Genomic DNA, 22,625 nt, shown 5'->3' on the forward strand with positions numbered 1-22,625 from the left:
GCGGCGGAGGCCCAGCAGGTGTGCCGCAAGTCCCACCAGCCCGGCAGAAGGCAAGGAAGGAGGGAAAATAAGGGAGAGAGGGAGAAGGAAGCCCCGCCAGCACGGGGCAAGTGGCGGCGGCTTTCCCTGAAATGGGAGAAGGAGGAGGTGGAGGAGGGCGAGAGACTTTTTTGTGATTGTTTTTGCGATCAATTCTATGGCAAAAAACCCCCCACGATTCTGATCTGGCATTCCCACCTATTGGGGATGCTTTAGAATCGATTTTTACAGAAAACACCTCTTTCAAACTAGTGTCACGAAACCATGGACTATCTGAGTTTGCCACGAATGTTTCCTCCTCTAATCGATTAAAGGAGGATCGGAAGCACGGTCAAATGAGAATAAGGGTCATATAGCCTGCATCGCGCTTCGCAACAAACTGTAGTGGGAATGGGCCCTTTAATTGCCATGGCTCAATGCCATGGAATTCTGGGAATTGTAGTTTGTTGTGGCACCAGAGTAGAACTACCAATTTTTGATAATTATTAGTTTATGCTCTGGGCTACAATCTGCTTTTGGACTTGTTTTAGCACAGAGAATGCTGCTTCTCCATGTTCTGCTTCCAATTTTTTGATTTCTATTTGATTTCTATATTGGCCATCAGATGATGCCCATATATATACAGTCACTCCTTTGGTTGCTTAAAGGATGTGTTTGTTAAATGTTGGCCTTGTAAAATTCCATCAGTTGGCCTCCTGCTTCATTTCTTGATCCTAGGCCAAGTTCTCCCAAAATATTTGATTCTGCTGTTTCCTATTTTTGCATTCCAGTCACCTATGATTAACAAAAAGTCCTGTTTTGGTGTATTATCAATTTCCTCTGGGACTTCATCATAGCATCTTTCAATTTCTTCCTCTTCTGCCTCTGTACTTGAAGCATAAGCCTTTATTATGCCTATATTGATGGGTTTTCCCTGAAGTCTTAGTGATATGTTTCCATCAGACTTTGCATAATACCATTTGACTACTTTTGCTACATCTCCCCTCACTACAAATGCCTTAGCATTTTTTCTTATCTTTTCATTTCCTGAATAAAACGCTGTGTTTTACTCTGACTCAAAATGTCCCATTCCTATCCATTTTAGCTCACTCACCCCAAGTTTTGCAATGTTTATATGTTTCATTTCTTGTTTTACTATTTCTAGCTTCCTCTGATTCATGCTTCTCATTTTCCATGTTCCTACAATATATGTTGTGCAGGTTTGAACTTTCCTTTCACCTCTGAGTACAGCTGTCCCTCCATATTCATTAGGGTTAGGGGAACAAGACCCCCGTGAATATGGGAAAACCGCAAATAACAAAAACACTGTTTTTACCTGAGAGGACACCTCTCTAGGAATCTCTAGTCCTCCAGTGCAACTCTGTGGTCAATGTCCAACATACACTGACCATAGAAATGACACTGGAGTAGCTACAAATGGTCTTTCAGTGCAACTTTTAGTTAAAGTTGACCACAGAGTTGCAATGGAGGACCTAGACAGTCCTAGAGAGAACATATTAATGCAATCAGTGAATAATCAAAGCCGCAAATATCAAAGCCACAAATATGGATGACTGTATATCTATATCTGAACATCCTTTCAACATGAGTCCAGTTGTGTCAATAACCCCAGTGCTACTCATAGCTGCCCTCTGCTCTAAGTAAAATAAGTGAATCTTATTTAAGTATTTAAATATTTCTGTTCTGCCCTTATAGCTCAAGATCTCAGGTTGGTATACAAGTGAAATAGAATGTTAAACTCAGTAGCAACCAAAAAAGGGGGGTTATGAGAGTGTAAGTTGGACTAGCACCATCATACTTCATTAATATTGTTTACACTTGGTTTCTTAAAGTGTGCAGAAAAGGTCTGAAACAGTTTTAGAGGTGTTCAGCAATGAATTGTTATACTAGATTATACTAGCATAATACTGGAGAGCCAGTATTGCATAGTGGTTTGAGTGTTGGACTAGAATACTGGGAGAGCAGGTTTGAATCCCTGCTCAGTCATGGAAACGTACTAGGTGACCTTCGGCAAGTCATAGTCTCTCAGACTATGGGACATTTCCTTTGAATAAATCTTGCCAATAAAACTCTAGGATGGAATTGTGATATGTTGGAATTAACTCGAAGTCACAAAACAACAGAAATGTGTTTATAGGCTTGCCATACTTGAAGGCCTTTAAACTACAAAGTTATGTTTGGACTAGTGTAGATTCTCTAAATAAATACAAAGAGGTGAGCCAAGAAAAGTGAAACATCTAGTGTGTTGGCTTTGCATTGTGTTTTACTCAAGATTGTTTATATGCTGTTCCATTAGCAGATGGTCAGTGTGCACTTTGTCACTCCTCGGGACAAAGTTCACTTTGAAAAATGCACCTGGGTTCATAGGAAGACCCTTGTGTCAGCCAGACAATATGTTTGGTGTATGCTGACAGTCACTGCATTAGTCAGGTCACAACCTTAATTCCATTAAACGTCCCATGAGCTAAACAAGTAACACAATGACCATTTATTCTGACCATTTATGCTGGCAAGCTGAGGGGTATAACAATGCCATTAGAAAATCATGCAGGGTGTGGAGAAAAATAGATGCAGTTAGTTTTTCTCCCTCTCATAGTGCTAGAATGTGGGGTGAACCAAGAAAGCTGAATGGTAGGAAATTCAGAATGTCTAAAAGGAAGGATTTCTTCATACCATGGGTTAGCTGAACTTTGGAATTTTCTTTTATAACATGCAGTGATAGCTGCCAGCATGAATGGTTCTGAAAGGGAACAAGCTAATAATAGTTACAAGGCATGGTCCCTATAAATGACTCCATGGATGACCTGTCTCCATTTGCTGGGGAACATGAGCTCAAGCATGCTGTCATGATGAGGTCCTCCTACTCTGGGACTACCTCAAGGCATCCATCTGACTATTGTGGGAAACAGGATGCTGAACTAAAAGACCCTTGGACTGACAAAGGGATGTTCTTTTTTGTTTTAGCAAAGTTGCTGAAATACTAAATTGCTTTGTAATGAATAAAATCCTTACTCATTTCTAATACCACACACTGTATTCTATTAGGACTTGCTGTGCATGCATGCTGCAGTTTACTTACCTCATCAGGAGAAATCTCTAAAGGAGACAGAGCTGACTTCTTTGGCTTGTCTTTCACATCATCTTGTTTCCTTGGTGATTCTGCAGTTCTCATGAATGTTTGGTTATTAACGCATGTTTCCATAGCTGGCAAGTTGTATACCTATTATTCAAGAGTTCCATGTGTTTAGTGTTATGATATAAAGCTATGGCTGCTGGACCAATCAGGCAGATGCATGCAGGATAGTGCCGATTGGCCATGCTAGGTAAATGGGACTTTCCAAAGCAGAAGCACTGTGCTTCTAATACTGGGACACTTACTGCCTTCATGCACTGATGATGGGTTTCTAGCAGCATCTGGTTTGCCACTGGAAACAGCGCACTGAGAAAGATGAATCATTGGTATTAATCTGTAAGCTTCTGTCCACTGAATTGACATATATACTCAACTATAAGTCAGTCTCATGTATAAGTCAATGGCAGGTTTGGAGCCAAAATTATGCATTTTTATATGACCCATGGATAAGTTGAGGATAAAACTTAGGGCCATGTAACAAAGGATCTAAAGGATGAAGCAAAGGAAACAATGCCAGCAGGCATCACTTTGTGTTCACACTAAAGGCTGGATGGATAAGAAAATAGAGAAGGATTGGTGCTTCCAGGACAGATTACATTGACTTTCACCAGTGGATGACTCCTTTTAAAATAAGAGTTAAAGTATAATACATAAATTGACCCGTAGATAAGTCGACTCATTTTTGGGCAGTCAATTTTTAACTAAAATTTTTAGACTTATACATGAGTATATACAGTAAGTACTCCAAGATGGTTTAAATGCATGCTCCATATAAGTAACAATTACTTGGAATGAGTTCCTTTTACTGTAAAGGACAAAATCTACTGAGATGTTCTATTGTGTAAACTCTTTTAAGCACAAAGGAGGGGCTGCAGGTAGCTGTATCCACACCTCAGGTGGGATGGTGAATTCTCCAATTCTGAGTCCCTAGTGCTATTGGCGCTCTGTTGGCCAGGCAAAGCTAGTTGGCCAAATATTGATTCTAAGCCTGGCCAACATCATATTGCTGACCAGTTGTGTAAAGCCAGTATTGTATAGTGGGCCATCGGTATCCACAGAGGATCCATTCCAGACACACACACACACCCCACAGATACCAAAATCCGTGGATGCTCAAGTCCCATTGTTCTTAATGGCAGCGCAACCACTTGGCCTTCTCTTTGCTCTCCTTTTGCTGGCAGGCAAAGACCTTTTTGTTCAAACAGGCTTTTATAGAGCAGTGACTTACAGAAGACTTCTCATGGGGGTGCTTTATTTTCAACTTTTGTGTGCCTTTCTAATGATTTTATACAGCTTTTAAACTATGTTTTTAATGTAATGATTTTAAATTGCCTTTACATTTTACTGATAGGTTTTAGCTGATTTTTTTCTGTGAGCTGTCATGCATCCCACCCCAGGAAAAGTGTGGTATATAAATGGAATAGATAAATAAAATTCTAAATCCCACCCCAACTGCAAATCCTACTATTCCCTAGGATAGAACTATGACAGTTAAAATAGAGTCATAGTGCAATACATAATTGCATAGTGTGAAAGGGCTCCCAGTTTGAGTAGCTACATGAACTGCATTCTACTGGGCTGTCAGAAAATAATGCAATTTTTAACAAGTTTCCAAGGTCTGCAGCAGAATCTTTCTAGAAGTGAGGTTTTTGTTTAAAATGCTTTTCTAGCCTTGATTGCAAGCAACCTCTGATAACACTTGGAACACACGCATACCTTCATTAGTGTAGGTTTATTTTTTTCTCCCCTTGTGCAACACACCTGGAATATTTATTTAGTTCCTATGGAATTAAAGAGCAAATGGCAATCGGCTCTGTGAAACTTTAACCTAAAAGGATTGTAGGGATTGTAATAGGATATGAAGATTATTGCTTCCAGGTTTTTGATTCATACTGTGGCCTGAGTAAATAGAGCTATTCACACAGGATGATTTATTCACATGAATAAGAGTTGCGAGCGCTGGCTTCAGAGCCTGGCTGCAAGATTTTCCTTTGGTGTCGATTTGTGGTGGTTTTATTTTTCTAAAGAGGCAGGTTGGAGGGGGAGGAGACTGTATGGCCGCAGTTTCCTGACTTTCACATAACTGTCCCAAAAGCAGGGAACAGATATCTTCAGTTTCTCCCAAGTAACTCCAAGCAAATGCATGTTGTTGCTATATGGAATAGCTAGTTATAATAATAAAGCTGCTTCTTCCTCCTTCCCCTTGCAATAGTGTAACTGCAAATTAAGTGACATACATAAACTGACAATTAGTAAGCTTTTCTTGGACAGTAAGATTTGAAATAGGTGTGGCCAGAATGACAATAAATCATTCAGCTTGAGGCTGAAAAAACTATTTCTTAAATAAATGCAATTCAAGCACAGGGGTTCCAGAAAAGGCAATAAATTAGATGGAGTTTTAGATTAAGCAGTATCTTGTACCTCACCAGGAATGCACTTGGTTTACACCTTAAACAGCTGTTCTCTTGACCAGAGCCACTCACTATTGTGGTTATCAATGCATGTTCAAGTTGCTGGTACACAGAAATGTATGCATGGCAACATGTCAATACAGCTGTCTTTAAACAGTAGTCCAGAGACAATTAGTGCTTCCTAGGGCTGCTTAAGGGAAGAAAGGGCCCATAAAGAAAAGCAAAATAAAGCTGCTTTGGGTCAGTTAGGAGGTATGCTATTTAAATGACGCATGCTTCCTAAGAGTCCAGAAGCCCCGCTAAAGCCACGCTCCAGTCCTTCACCAAAATGGTGAAGAAAGATTCTGAAGTGCTTAATAGTTTCTAGGTGTTCTTTGGGGGCAATGCAGAACAATCAAATTCAAAACAGTAGCCCTTCAGTACTGCTGTTTAATATCCCGAGTATATTAAAGGTGGAATGTTACCGTTTGTTTAAAATAGAGATGAATTGGACAGAAATATTTATTCTTCTTTAAAGCCTAGTGTAGTGGTTCAACAGGAGGTTCTGAAACACTTCTGGACAATCTGTTGAGTAACTGCAGCCCATACGTCCCCATCACCTCTACGCTACTTTCCCTTCTCCTATCGGCAAAGCATTCCTGACCAGGGTAAGGCAGGCTTCTATATACTTAAGAATTGGTTGACAGGTTGAATTTATATCCTCCCTTTCTCCAAATATGGAGCTCAGAAACAGGTAAAACAATGGGTAAGAATGGATAAAAAACAAAGGTTTTTTAAAAAATACAAACAGTTATATTAAAATATTAATTTAAATAGTTAAAGCTGAAGTTAAAACATATGGTGATAGAAGTATTGCACACCCTAATTAAAAGATCTTCTGCGAGGCTTGTTAACACTCAAAGCTGCCTTGACAAATAAAAAAGTCTTTGCCTTATGGCAAAAGAGAGTACAGATGGAGCAAACCTAGGGTCCCATTGATAGAAACTTCACAGCCTGGGAGTAACCGCTGAGAAGGATCTCCTCATATCCTCACCTAAAAATGTCTTTGTTGATGGTAGAACCAAGATAAAGCTGTCCCTCGATCTTAAAACCTAGGCAGACTCATATTGGGAGACATAGGCCTGTTAAAGACTGCCAAAATAAAGCTGCTTCAGGTCTCTTTGGAGGTATGCTGTTTAAATGATGCATGCATCCTAAGAATCCGGAAGCTGCACCAAAGCTGCACTCCAGTGCTTAGGAATGGAGTGTGGCTTTGGCGCAACCTCCCATGCATCATTTAAATAGCATACCTCCAAAGAGAGTCGAAGCAGCTTTATTTTGGCAGTCTGTAACAGGCCATAGCCTTTCAGATAATTTGGACTCAAGCCATATAGGGCTTTATAGCTCATAGCCAGGATGCACAAGAGATGGGGGAACATGTAAGAAAACAGATCTGGAGTGTCTAAAACCCCAAGTTATTCCTGGTAGCTGCACTGTTAATGGATCAGATCTGGATGTCACACATAGCAATTTTCAAATGAACTTTGTTTTAGGGATGAAAATTCATTGTAACAGTGTGATACTAACAAGAATTCACATGGTGTTGTCATTACCCTTTGGAATTTCCATATCCATGGGATTATTTCATGCTGTCTGGGCATTAGTATTCTTGGCCATGCTGACAATATTCATTGCAGAGGCCTGAGTAATTCAGTGGGCTTCTATAATGCTTTCTATATTTACTGTTTCAGAAGCACCGAAGATTGGTTTTAAGATGGTAATTTTCTATATGCAGTGGTTGAGATCTGAGCAGTCTGGGTGATGGTTACAGAAAGAGATTTAGCACAGGGACTGCAGAATGGGTTTCAGAAACCAACTAGACCGATGTCTGCAAAAATGATTTTATAAATAATATTTTAGCCTTCATGAATTATGTTGCATAAATAACAGCAGAGCCTTAGAGGTTCTATTTATTTTAAAAGCCCATTAGAAAAAGTTGGATTCTCCCCTGCTGTGCTCATCCAATTACCATGGCGTTATTAAAGGCACACAGGTTACAGACCCTGACCTAGATTTCTTTTATGTCTCCCCAACCACTGTCACCACCTGCCAATTGTTACTGCATTTCAGCAAGCAACAGTGACTAAATATTACAAAACAACCTAATCATTTGCAAGTTTACCAAGGACTAAATCTCACTGAACTGAGTGGAGCTTAATTTTGAGTAAATATGTATAAATTGGGTAAACATGTACTGTAATATTTGCGTGCATTCTGATCAAATTGTTAAAACTACATTAAAATCAATTTGTTTTACATTTTCATAATAATAATAATAATAATAATAAACTTTAATTTTACGCCACCCCTCTGTGGGGCAGCTTACAACATTAAAACATACAATTCATATCCCACAAACCCACTCCCCCCATAAAATACAATTAAACAATTTACAATATAAAACATAGCTTAAAATAATAACACTGGCAAGCAATAACTACAACAAGGAATCAGGGATAGATAGGTTAGGCTTACTTGTGGTGGCCGGGTATCTATTTAGGAAAGGCCTGCCGGAAGAGATCCATCTTAACAGCTTTTTAAAAGCCATTTAGAGTGGTAGTGTGATGGATCTCATCTGGCAGGCCATTCCATAATCTGGGAGCGGTAGCTGAAAAGGTCCTCTGGGTGGTTGCAGATAGTCTAGTTTTTATTGGTTGCAACAGGTTCCTCCCAGAGGACCTGAGTGTGCAGAGTGGATTATACGGAAGCAGGAGGCCCCGAAGATAGATTGGACCCAAGCCATTTAGGGCTTTAAAGGTGATAACCAACACCTTTTCACAATTTAAAGGCATGGATTTTATTTCCTGTTTTTATTTTCTGTGTAAAATGTTGGCTTAATAGACTTCTGGTTGATCTCTCTAACAGCTTAGCCTAAGGCACATGAAAATTTTAGCATCTTCTCTATTATGACATCCCAGATTTCGGGATGAATGTAGAACTCTTTTCTAGCCTTAATCCTTGAGTTATTTTATGTGGAACTGATGGGTTGAAGGGGCAGCTTCTGAAGATGGGTTGGGGCCATGTTGAACACACAGCATGGCCTAAATCCGCCTTGAAACTGGCCCAAAAAGGAACAGAAAAAATCCACTCCTTTTTCAGCAGGGGAAAAGACACCTTTCCCAGCCCCACCGCAGTCCAAAGCCAGCTTCAAGACGCTGTGGCTTCAAGACACTGTGGTGTGTAAACACTGTGCTGCCACAGCATCTTGAAACTGCCCACATCTGGGCAGCGACCCAACTTCTGGGTGGCTTCAAGGTGGTGTGGGAGTGTGCAGTGTGTAAACACCATGTTCCCAAGCCACCCAGACCATGGCTTTAAAGAGTCGTCTGTTCTTTTCTACGATATTTCTATAATAAAGTAGATTTCAGAAGGACATTCAAAATCATTAAAATTAGTTTTATGTGAAATAACTGGAATGGTCAAGTGAATGCCACAATTACACCAGAAGAACTAACTGCCACCCTTTTATCCATCCTGAGGATGGAGTATTCGGGATGGAACAGGCTTCATGATTAGAGGCATTATGTGCAGAGTCCCCATAATCAAATGGGATATTGACCATTTGCCACACATGTAAAGGATGATTAATTTCTCAGAAATCCTGTTCAATAGTTGCATGCCTCCAGGCAAAACTGGGAAGCCACAAATCAGTGTCTTGTAGGTCAGGCGAGAAGCTTAGTAAATATGGGATGGGAAAATGACTGGGTTTGTTGGTTCAAATTGGAGCCTAATAAATACTGGAGCAGAACTCAAAAGCTCTTGTGCCTATAGATGGATACATAAAACACATTCAGAGAAAAGCTTTCCAATTGGTTCTTATAATGTAAGGGCTGATCTCACAAATTCTGTCTAGGTCAAGCATGAATTTTATTGTTTAATTTTAGCCCTTAATGTCAAAACCTGCTTTGTTGTGTCACTGGAAGGAAAATGCTCTTGCATATAAAACTGGTATCTGTTCTCAGGCCAATTTGTTAGTTAATATGCAAAGTTACAGAGCTTTTAGAGTTTGAATAATTCTTCAGGCAAAAACATTCAGAGCAAAATACAGAACACCAAGAAGAAAGGAAGGATAGATTGAGTTAGCATACCAAAGACATTGAAGATGCTGCATTTTCCCCCACAAGCATAAAGATGCCTTGTCAAGCTGTGACATGATTTCATAAAACTAATCCTGATACTCTAGCATTGAGGGGAGAATCTTAATGTTTTAGATCACCATGGAATAAATGCTCCAATTCATAATTCATATTCTCGTGATCTCTCATGTGTAGTTGCAGTCTGTGAATGTTTTCAAATGATCAGCATGGACATTGAAGAAAGGCTATCCGCTGAATCTTTCCTCTACAGGTGAAGGGGAAAATACTAAATAATTATTATATTCAGCACATTTTCTAAATATATGTGTGTTCTCTTTTGATGCTGTATATACCACTCCTACCACAGAAACTACGTACATGAATCTAAACAGATACAGAGACAAAATTTAGCCAAACAATTTCAAAAATTATGAATTCATAGATTATACTGCATGTAATTTTCATTTTTGCTAAGCAGTAGGGTTGAGGCCAAACAGGAAACCAGGGAGCCATCTGTCTATTCCACAGTCTTGCTCAAAATGTTACTTTTCGTTCTGGATTTTAAAAAGACTTCAGTGTGGACTGGCTATTTGGAGATGTCAGAAGCTGTAGCTTAGCATATTTTGGAGGGCACCAAGTAAGCAACGGCGAGACAAGACTGTGGAGATGGTACAAAACCTCCAGGATGGGTTTAGCATGTTAAGAGTATTAAATGAGAGTTTATTAATCTGAGATAACTGGCTTTACTAACAGACTGAATTACTATATAATGAGATCATGTAAGCTACGAAGATCTCATGGTTTGACCCAAAGCCTCCTTCTCAGGATCTAGTGAAAGAAAATAGATATTGAGACGAGTGATCAGAAGCAAGGGAGCAAAGCATGTACTGTTTGTCTTGAGTTGATCCCTCCATTAGCTTAATTCCATCAAAACTCATCCCAAAGCTGCCTTCTGACCAGAGATAAGAAAATGAAAGGGAGAGTGCCATTATATTATGTTTACACTAAAAAGCCTTTCAAAAAGAACTAACATTAATTATAGTTACATTTAAAAGGGGAAATTTATCTTAACCTAGCATTGAAATTTACATTACATTGCTCCACTAAAATGCTCACCAGAAGGAAGATGAAAGATCCCATAAATGATTTGATTCCTCCCCCTATGCTTGTTTTCATCTTGGGAGAAAAGGAAACAGCTGTATGAAAAAAGCAAATTTCTTGGGGATTTTAGATGGTGGTGAGGGGGGGGGAGACAAGCAGGAAATTAAAGGAGTGTATAGATATGAAGTAAAAGCCAGATCCAACTGATAAGAATCTACATACATGTTTCATCATTTTATTTTTAGGATACAAAAAACAACAAAAACAATTGTCTTATTCTCATTCAGAAATATTTAGGAGCAACAGACTGCAGTGAAATTGGCATTGCCCAGTGCCTGCTGCTCATGGCAGAGGCATGGCTCTGTAGCTGTGCATCTTCTTTTCTTTGACCCTTTTCTTCTTCCAATGACACCCATGAATTCTTTCCATCACACCCAGGAAGGAAGGAAGGACCTTGAGACAAAATTGGAAAGAAAGTCACTTCATGTTTACAAGGCAAAACATATTTTTCTTTGTTACAGCAAAACCAAAAGCAACCTAGGGGTTGTAAAATGATGTTCCTCATTGGTTGTGGAAATTATAGAAGGCAGAACCCAATGCCAATGATCATGGATGATAAAATGAATTGCATTCCATGGGCTTTTCTCTTCCTGGTTTTAAGGATTACAGCCCTTTCCTATACATATCAGGGTATAGCATCACGCAGTCCAAGAATGAATTTGGATAACTCCTCCACTTCTTCAGTGCCTGGAACAACAGTAGCAGAAGCAACAATAATTCCTGGACGAAGATACAGTTCAATTTTTCATTTAAATCCATAGTATTTTAATCCATATTTTGACTTTACTGAACTATATTTTGAATAAACGGTTGTTGTTGTTAACTGCCCTTGGGTTGACCTCAACTCATGGCAACCCTGTGGATGAGACATCTCTAAGACCCCTGTCCTCCACTGAGGTTTGTACGCTCATGCCTGTGACCTTCCTAATTGAGTCTATCCATCTGGACTCAATTAGGAATCTTCCTCTCTTTTTACTACCTTCTACCTTTCCTAGCATTACTGTCTTTTCTAATGAGTCGTGCCTTCTCCTAATGTGGCCAAAGTACCACAGCATCAAATTGATAATCTTGACTTGCAAGGGTATTTCAGGCTTGATCTCTTCAAGGACCCATTTGTTTGTCTTTTTGACTGCCCACAGTATCCTTAAACCTTGAAAATAGAAAACACTTTACATTCTGGCTTAGGTTTTTAAATATATAAAAATGTAATTCATATAAATAATACTTTATTAAAATATAGATTTACTTCAATATAACAATAAAACAGTGATAACATCAACAAAAATAAGACATGTAATTCATATAATTAATACTAACACATCAGTTCTCATCTCTGTTTCTGAATCACCAGATGGGGTCTGGCAACAAAGTAAGTAAGTTCTAAGCAAGAGAGTGTTTTCCTCTTTTATTTCATACTTTGCCAGTACCAATATCTATTGAAATTGTGACTGCTGTAATAAATAGAACAAAAATTATCTAGAATGTCTTATGACTACCTTATGCTTTTAGACAAATTGAATGAATATATTTCTATCTGTGACCTGAAAAATACACAGATACACTCGGAATTAATTAAATCCTGTGATTAAATCCTCTGGTTCTTGGAAGATGCATAGAAAATGCCATAAAGGTGTGGCTGAAAGCAAAGACATTCTGAAATGAAGAGAAAGTCTTTTGCCTTGAATACATGTACCTATGAGGCATTTGCTTCCAGCAAAGAGAACATGTGTCGAACCCATCTCTACTGTATGTTGAAAGCCTGTCTGCTTTCACTCTATTATTTGGTTTCTTACTAGGCTGGAGAACATGAAGTCCTTCTTTAAAAACCTTGGAACTCTTTGCATAATGAAGACCATGTTTGGTAACCCAGCACATGTCTTTGATCATTCTGATCAGCACATTTCTCTGCTGATGCATTGATCTGTAGGGCTTTGTTCTCACTCATCTAATCAGACCCTGCAAGAGTAGACCAGAGGAAAAAAAATCTTTTGCCTTCTTGGCAACTCAGCACAAATACATTTCAGGTTATGGCTTTGTGCAAAATGAGATGGCTATGGGCCAGCGACTAATTATATTAAAGGGCTGTGTTTGTAAATTATTTATGGGATGAAATGTTTACTCCAGGATTATTAAACCCAGAGTGTCTCCTTCTACAAATAAGCCTTTGGTTCAGATGGATGTGACAGTGCCTCTGCAGATGGTAAATCCAGCCAGGAATTTTGTGTGTTTTAATGTGTGGTTAAGTTATTTGTTACATTAAGAGAAATACATTTCCTTGCTGAGCAGCAGAAAACGCAGACAGATATAATTTATGTCTTGTTCAGCTTAGACATAATAGTCAAAGCAATAAAAACAAAACATGGGGAAAAAAACATGGAAAATATTGCTTGCATGAAACTTTGTAATCCTGGATATTTATTCACAAGGACTCAGACATCACTAATCAGAAACATCCTTTCTTCCATGCAGCAACTGTTGAAAATCCAAGAAGAATTAAACAACAAAAAGTCAGAACTTGAGCAAGCAAAAGAAGAACACACACACACGCAGGCCATGCTGAAAATCCTTCAGGAACAAGTGAGTAGCACCTATAGAGGAGAATCTGGGCAGTGCCTTTTGGAATCAATGCAAAATTGATTTCATTAAGTGTGTTATCTGCCATGTGTGGACCGTTGAATGTTCTAGTTATTTGCAAAATCACCTTACTTTGAATAAAGCATACATGTTTGTTGAAGGTGATTGTGTCAAGGCATAATAGAACCTTGCCTCTTTGGCAGCTCGTGATCTTTTATTGCACCTCTTGTAGCCCATTTTCTTCAGCACAAATACAACAATGTGTTTTTCTGTCTGAAGACAAATGGACCTGGGAAAAGTTAAATATACTGGAAAAGCAAACATATTTCAAATAAAACAGCCATTTCTTTGAAGACTAGTAGCAGAGAAAATGAGTTTAGCATCTCCCGTCTCATTCGGGCAGATGCACGCGTGCAGGAGTGAATCATGATGGCAATAAAAGATCACCAGTATTTCTGTGCACTTATCCAACAGAGGCATGAAACAAGCCTTTCTTGAACTTGACAGATCTGCTGGATACAGTTGTCCTTTACACCATGTGATGCTGAAGGACATGGTCTTTCTATTGGCAGATAAACACATTACAATTCTTATTGTTTATAGGATTGCCAGGTTGGATACAGGATGGGGCTCCTGTAAGCTTAACAGTTTGTGGAGCAGGACAAGTTGCTGTAGAGCTACAGGTTACAATTCTTACTGTTTATAGGGTTGCCAGGTTGGATACGGGATGGGGCTTCTATAACCTTAACAGATTGTGGAGCAGGACAAGTTGCTGTACAGCTACATCAGGCCCAATGAAGCTTGATGCCAAACCTCAACTTTCGGCAGAGGCCTTCACCTCCCAATATATTTCCTCACTGGTGGAGAGCAAGGGGAGAGAGCACCAAGGAGCACAGTTCTGTCACTGATGCTGAAACCTCTGTACCCACACCCCTGGTGTGGAAATATCCATGTTGAGAGGGGATGTCTGTGGATAAATGTTGGAGTTTGGACAGTAGGGAAGAACTGGTACATTCATCCCACTTGATGGACTATTATGGTACCTTCTCCTGCCACATTATCTGTTCAGGATTAAAGTTACAGGTATCCCATCCAATATCCAACCTGACATTCTTAACTGTTGATATTGGCTTTTTCTTTCCAAACACAGAGGCAAATGACACAAGGCAAAGAGTAGCTTAACCTTTGGTTATTTTCCTGCCTCAATCTGCCTGAGGTCTATCTTTTTAATACCAAAACAGGCACACTATCTGTCACTTCAGTCACTTTCCTCCAGAACTGGTCCTCCTCCAGTGTTGGACACGGTATGTGGCAAAGGTGTATGAGGGGACAAGAGTACAGAGAGGCAGGATTGAAGGGAACCTTTTGTTGGAAATGTGGGAACCTACCAAGCACATTAGAATGAAGAACATGAGGCTAAAGTATAATTGTTAATCTGTTGTATTAGGCAAGAGAGAAAAGAGCAAGAAAGTGTTAAGGTAAGACGGATACTGAACCACATAGTGGTCTTGTTGAATTCCTGATCTTTTAATATACAGATTGACTTTTAGAACCTTGATCAGAACCCAGATCATGCTTCTTGATTGAGAGTAGGGAAGCAGACAAAACACAGTGATTCGCTTATGACAGAAATGTTCTACATATGCTCAGAGGCACTCAAAACATTTCCGATAAAGAATTATCCACCCTTTATTCATTGACTGCTGTTTGTAGTCAGTTACTGACTGCTGCACTGGATCACTGTCATTTGGTTGAGATAAACAAATTGTTCCTTACTAATGTTTGTCTTGAGTGCAAACAGGGAGGAAACTTAATCGAACAAGTTGTAAGATGCTTTAGAACAACCTTTTGTAACCCAACATTATTCAGACATGTTGGATTACCACCATCCCCATGTAAAAATCATACTATGAACTTTGTAGTTTGAAAAAAAATGGGGAAGACAACTGGAAAACAAAAGAGCCCCCAGCGGGCCATTGCAACAGCCTCCATTTATTTTCTGTAAATCCTATGGCCTGTTCTGAATTAATTAACAGCAATTTAATGAATTAATTTGCCTCTGTTAGTGGTGTTAATGACAATGAATTAGTCTCCCAATTTAGCATCAGCAAAATAATGTTCAAGCCAAGCTTTCCAAGCTCTGCTCCCTAGCAAGATAATATAAGATTGCAGCCTTGTTTCTTTTCTACATGTTGGTCATCAAAGTGACTTATTGTAGTAAAATCAATAAAGGGTTGCAGCAAAAAGCAGTAAAATTAACGTAGAAGGTGAATGTGGATTGGTATCTCACTCATCATCAGTTTGATCAACACCTGCTATAGATTCATGTTCGTGTCAAGATAATACTACTTTTGTTTGGATGGGTGCCATTCAGATTGATATGTGAGGCCTGACTATTTCTCAAACATTGCTGTTGTAATGAAGGTAGAAATTCTGGCAAGAACACCACCTATACATGATTTTTATTTTTGTTAATCTGAGAACAATGGATGTTGCTCATCATAGGCTAAATTTTGAAGCCTTAAGTGGATCAATACAAATCTTGCCTCTTACAAACACTCTTTGTCAGTTGCCATGCCGTTCAAGCACCTCTTCGTGAACAACATAATAAGAACTTTCCAAGGTATCTCCCCAGATGAAGGAAGAGATGACAGCTTCTTCAAGACTTCAGCCAGGGGCAGCAGCTCTCCATCCTTTATCCAAAATCCAATTGCCTCCTGATATATTTGGGGTCTCAGGGAAGTGATAATTTGCTAGCTGAAAAGCTGACTGCAAAGACAAGGGCTGGGAATTAAGCATTATATCACTGCAACCAGAGTCATTTAAACTAAAGCACACAGAGCTTTGTAATTTTGAAGTGTAATTGAAGTTAATTTATTCTTGAATACCAAGAGATTAAACAGTTGCCTGAATTAAACAAGGCACAATAGTTAATGTATATTCCTAGTTATGTCTACTCAGAAGTAAGTGCTATTGTGTTTGGTGGAGTTTACAGCTGATAATCCATTGTAGGACTGCAGTCAATGAAATAGTAGAGGACTGTCGGGGGTGTTTTGATTGTAAATTCCTGCATGGCAGGGGGTTAGACAGGGTGCCCCTTGAGGTCTCTTCCAACCCTGTGATTCTGTGATTCTATAAGTTTCAAATGTGTAGTTGGTTAAGCTTAGCAGACACATGAAAAGGAAACTGTTTCTATTACAAGAGCATGAAGATACACAGTGCACTGTTTATTTAATCAGTGTACTTCCCAATATTGCACATACTCTTGTGTATTTGTAACTAACAGTGTGCAAGGCATACTGTTTTGCTTAGTCAGATTTTGTTTATTTTCTAATTCATTCATTACAGTTACACTTCTTTCATGTTTATTTTCAGCAAGCTAGATTATTTCAACTGAAAACAAAATCGGAAAACACACACACACACACACACACCAATAATTGTTCTAGCTGTTTTCATTGCACTAGAATCTGGTTTCTGCAAAGCCAGAGCTTGGAAAGTTCAGTTCAGTTCTTTAAAAATGACATATTACTCTTTATAAATAACATATTAATTTTTATTTTTAAAAAATAGTTCAAACTAGAAAAATAGCCAAAGAACCTTCTTAAATGATCCCTTAAACTAGCAATTGGTAGGTAATGAGTTAATGTTACTCATTATACCCAAACCAAGTTAGTGGTCTTATCAGCAATAACATGATTTTTCAGACATAAATGGTGCTCTCATTACCACCTTCGCCCCCAAAAGGGATACATCACAGTTATCACTGTTACTTGTAGTGTGTTCTTTCAAAGCTGTTTGTAAAGCTTACTCATTCAGGACAAAGCCACCCTGAAATACTTTGCATTTTTGTAAGCTGCCTTAAGTCCCAGGGCTGAGGAAAAGACAGGATGAGGTGATAATGTTGATGATGGTGATAGTGTTGTTGGTGGTGATCATAGGGAAATGCATCTCCCTCCACCAGAAACTGTGAGAATGGCTAAGCATAACAGAGGTGGTAAATGAAGTTACTGTTCTGGTTCATCCAAATGTCCAGCATCAGACTCATTGGACCTGCTAGCCTTGGCTTCACTTAATCACTGCTTACTAATATTCATTGGCTTTACATTCATTAACTTTGGTTTTGATATTTATTCCTTTTATTTTTATTTCATCCCCACTTCACAGCAGCAGCCTGTCATTTTATTTTATTTTATTTTATTTATTTTCATTTTATTTTATTCATTGGACCTGTCATTTTATTTTCCCAGAGTGCCCTGGGTATTACATTGTTGTGGAAGATTCCAGGGATCGGGATGGTGGTTCGCATTAGAGGAAAAATCCCCCTCCCTCAGGAATGGCTTAGAACAAGTTCAAGTTCACAGAGCATTGTGTTTTACTAATGGATTGCTCCCTGGCAGAATGCAACTCTGTGATTCAGTAATGCTTGGGAACATTCATTGAATATAAAATGTTGGCCATCTGAATCTGCCATGAAAAACAGCACTGCGCCTACTAGAAACAAATTAATACTACCCCTGTCTTGCAAATGGTAAAAAGATATATGAATAAGAACAAGGCTGACCTAACCTATTCAGAGCAGCCAATGGGACATCTTTCTTCCCTAGCCCCAGTCATTGCGAAAACGTCTAAGGCCAACCAAGTGGTTTTACCAGCTCAGACAGTCTCACAAGCACCCCTCTCCTGTTCACTACCAATTTGTTGTTGTTTTTATTGTTATGTGCCTTGCAGTCATTTCCAACCTACGGTAATCCTAAGGCTTTTCATAGGATTTTCTTGACAAGATTTCTCCAGAGGAGGTTTGCCATTGGTTTCCCCTGAGACTGAGAGAATGTGATTTGTCCAAGATCACCCATGGCTGAGCCGGGAATCGAACCCTTATCTCCAGAGTTGTAGTCCAACCCTCAAAGCATTATGCCATGCTGGCCCTCCCCAAATGAGCAGCCAAAATTGGGCCACCAGTAATAAAGAAACAATATTAGTCCATTAATAACTATTATGACTTTTTATACAGCCTACCAAGAAAATGAACCTAGTATTTGGGAACACTACTTTTGTGGACTGAAACACCCATAATCCCTCTGCCAGTGTCCATGTTGTCTTTGACCAAACTGGATTTGAAAATAAGGATGTTTTCCACCATTGCCAGGAGAGGAACAATGGTGATTTGCAATGCTGAACTAGGGAATTGAAGAGAAACGTGGACGATTCAACGAAATTGTTGCATTTGTCTAAAATTCTGATGGTTAGGACTATCACTCTAGCTCAGTGGTTCCCAACCTGTGGGTCGGGACCCCTTTGGGGGTCGAATGACCCTTTCATGGGGGTCGCCTAAGACCATTGGAAAACATCTATTTAATTACAGTTATGAAGTAGCAATGAAAATAATTTCATGGGTTTGGGTCACCACAATATGAGAGACTGTATTAAAGAGTCGCGGCATTAGGAAGGTTGGGAACCACTGCTCTAGCTATTCAAGCCCACCTTGTCTGAATGGTGACCTGCTTCTGTGATATCATGTTCCATTTTCTTTTATTCTAAGAAAGATTTTTTCTCTCTCTTACTGATCTCCTGAAATCAAATAGACTTTAAGATGGCATGTTTATTTTAACCATTTGGGATATAAATGAGCTCCTCTTTTTGTTTCCAGACACTTCCCTAAGAAGGAAGCCTATCATAGTTCTTCAGCCTCCTAAAGCACTCAAAACGTATCATTCAAAAGCAATCATTAGCTGACTGCTATTTAGCTAGCAGCAATTTGCAACCACTGCAAACTTTCAAATAGCAACAAGAATGGGAAATGAAATCATTTATTACTCCTGAAAGCCAATTTTACACACTTCTTATGCCTTGAGACTGCTTTCTAATCTTATTATTTAAAAAATAATGATCCAGTCTTTAATTTTTCTTCCCAAGCCAACCTATCAGACCTTCAATACATTTGTTTCAAACTGGTTTCAGCAAAAACTGATTAGAATTATATGCTCCATCTGTTTTGCTCATTGGGAGCCTTATAAAGAATTGTATTTAAAATAAATCAACAATAACTATGTGCAATACTCTAGTAACTAGGATTTTTTTTCTTCACAGTTAAAAAAGAGTACCAAGGAGTTAGCAGAGACTAATGGCCATGATGAATCTCAAGTAAATGTAGGTACATTTTATTTCTGTTTTAAGTTTCTATGTTTACTATTTGCACTTTGAAAAGTAAGTGATTGCAGTGGATTAATGGTCCAGAGAAATAGCCACTCAACTTTAGAGTCACAGGTCCACTTCTCAGGATGCTTTTTTCAAGATGAATGGTATTTTTATTTTTCCCAATTTACCTTGTGGAATTAGCAAAACTGTGGTATGCAGTGGTTGGCTTGTATTTTACTTTAATTGTAGTAAGGTGTTCCAATGTTTCTCATTGATGAAATATTTATATGTTGTTGGGTTTTTGGGGGGGGGGGGTGAGATCAAGAACATATACAATTTTTAATAGTAAAGTAAATTTTCAGAAACCTGGTGCAGATTGCAGCAGCATTTATGAAAATAGCAATTCCTAAGATCTTGTGATAATAAAAACATTACAAACATGCAGGACCTCACTCTATCTTATTTTTCAGTCAGTATATTCATATCTATTTTCTCAACAGTGGGACTTGGGGAAAATAATATCATAGTACATTTAAAGATTAGTACTGTCCAGTCTTCAAAACTTTACCGGAGCAACTTACCACAAGTGTAACATAGTAACATAAAAACACATTTAAAAACTGAAAAGACAAACCGAATAGTAGAAAAGCACCTCGGAGATGTAATTTGAAGCATGAAATACTACTGGGTGGAACATGCATTTAATCCACCCTTACTTCTTCCCAAGTTTTCTTTTTACCTAGGAAAAATGAAGGCTTTTTTTTAATATCAGTGTAACATGCTGTTTTACCCTTAAAACCAAATATGATTAGTAGTGTGATGACATGGTTCCTGCAAAAGTCTGTCAAGCTACTGAAATTTTTCCTTAAGCTTTTAATCTAACATGAGCACATTCCAAGCTGCATGGAAAGCTCTTCCTCAGTTGGGTGGCCATTTCTTCCATTTAGCTGCTGCCCTTTCAGCCGCTCTTCTCAGTCCCTTGATTACTGGTGAGATTTCTTTTTTCAAACAACCTCAGGTCTGCCTCCTACTTTCAGTCAAATCACTCTGGCCAGTCTTCAGTTACTTTGGCTTTAAATTATAAATGTGGGCCGTTACTCCACTCTGAGTTGCACTTGGAAGTTGCCTTATTCTCTTGATGGAAGAAAATGTTGACACAGAGATAGAAAGAGAGAGAGATTAGGGTGTATCTCTCCGGCGCTTGGGTCACAGGTGACCTATGTTGTGGGTGGGGGGGAAGGCAAAGGCAGAGGTTTTAAGGCCTCTGTCATGCCAATGCTCCAGGAGCCAATGTTAAGGTGGTTGGAGTGGTCTTTATGTCCTCCGCTTATGTCCTCCACTTGGACACACCCTCCTCGCTTGCTGGGCTTGATGGTGTTGGGGTGGTGGGAATGGTCTTTATGTCCTCCACTTGGACACACCCTTCTTGCTCCAGATGTGCTGCTGCCTGGGCCCTGGATGTTAACGGGGCAAGGGGCACTCTCACTGCCTCCTCTGAGCTGCTGGGCTTGATGGTGTTGGGGTGGTGGGAAAGGTCTTTATGTCCTCTGCTTATGTCCTCTGCTTAGACATGTCCTTCTTGCTGCAGCTGTGTTGCTTCCTGGGCCCTGGATGTTAACGGGGCAAGGGGCACTCTCGCTGCCTCCGCTGAGCTGCAGCCCTTGCCTATTACTCTATGGAAAACCCAGCTAGGCAAAACTGGGAGAGATGATCCCCCTTCCCAGCTTCATCCAACCAGGTCTCTATAATACAAGCCAGGTCAGCATGCTTATCCAAGATCAGGTGCTGGATCAAGGGTGTTTTTCCATTTACTGACCTGGCATTTAGCAGCTATATAAAGTAGGGCTGGGAAGCTATCAGCTTTTCATGTAAAATGGTCCTTCAAGTTATAACATGTGTTCACATTAACACTATAAAAAATCCTTAGTTTGTAGACAACTTGTTTTAGAAAAAGGAACACAGAGACGGGGTTCTAAGATTCTGCGTTCTAAGATTAAAATCTGTATATAACTCTCCATGATTCACAGACATTAAAATCCACTGAGTGAGTATGGGCAATTCACACTCTCTTAGCCTCAGAGGAAGGTAATGGCAAACCATCTCCTTTGCAATCTTGTCAAGAAAACCATTATGATAGTGTTGTGGTAATCCAGAACTGATTTGAAGGCACCTAACAACTTCAACAATGGGGAAAATTATAGTCATTCTGACTCTGAATAGCGACTGCCTAGGATGGGGATGGTGGATTCCTGTGTGCCACTATATAGAGTGAAATGTTGATCTGTGACTGGCTGACAAGGGAGATGATTGAGGAGGAAAGCACAATTCCTCCTTGGTTTACTTCAGTTATGTTACTTAGGGAGCACCTGAAAGAAGAAAGGAGATGATGAGGACAGCATCAGATAGGGATGGACAGAGCATTACATTTTACTACTGTTGCTTCTACAATCCTGAATGGGATTCTGAAAATTGTAATCCAACAAAGTAATGTTCCCAAGCCAGGATTGATAAGCAACAGAGTTTAGTGTTTACAGCATACCTAGCATTACTGTTCAGCACATGAACATGAGGACTATTCACAAAATTCCTTATGTTCAATACATCTCAATATATCAAGACACCTTGGACTTCTTCAGCCTTTAGAAGACCAAAAAGACCATTGCTCTTTAAAAATAATCAGTAGCACACTGTTTTTGCATAAAACAATCCCCCCATGTATATAAATCAAAACTATTTTACAGTTTGAGACTCTCTTATCTGGAATTCCAAAATCTGAAATATTCCAAAATCTCCAATTGTCCATGTGGGTGACTGAGATAATGACACCTTTGCTGTCTGATGGTTCAGTATACACAAATTTATTACATGCACAAAACTATTAAAACTATTCTGTATAAAATTATCTTCAGGCTATGTGTATAAGGTGTATATGAAACATAAATGAATGAGTTTAATGTTTAGACTTGGGTCTCATCTTCAAGGCATCTCCTCATGTGTATGCAAATATTCCAAAATCAAAAAACAAAAAAACCTCCCCAACCCCTCTGAAATGAA

At 39.1% G+C, this 22,625-nt stretch overlaps 1 protein-coding gene across 5 annotated transcripts in view; it reads left to right on the forward strand.

Annotated features, from left to right (window-relative positions):
- The window catches only part of ENOX1 (ecto-NOX disulfide-thiol exchanger 1), a 497,438-nt gene that overhangs the window by 439,149 nt on the left and 35,664 nt on the right, over positions 1–22,625 (forward strand). For all 5 annotated transcript variants that reach the window (XM_089511006.1, XM_089511011.1, XM_089511009.1 and 2 more), the window contains 2 exons: positions 13,329–13,436; positions 19,524–19,583. In XM_089511006.1, the coding sequence (XP_089367132.1) occupies positions 13,329–13,436; positions 19,524–19,583 (168 nt within the window). The remainder of the gene's footprint in view (positions 1–13,328; positions 13,437–19,523; positions 19,584–22,625) is intronic.

Source organism: Sceloporus occidentalis, unplaced genomic scaffold, assembly GCF_023333645.1.
Source record: "Sceloporus occidentalis isolate IW3139 unplaced genomic scaffold, rSceOcc1.0.p SCAF_2, whole genome shotgun sequence".
Lineage (NCBI taxonomy): Eukaryota > Metazoa > Chordata > Lepidosauria > Squamata > Phrynosomatidae > Sceloporus > Sceloporus occidentalis.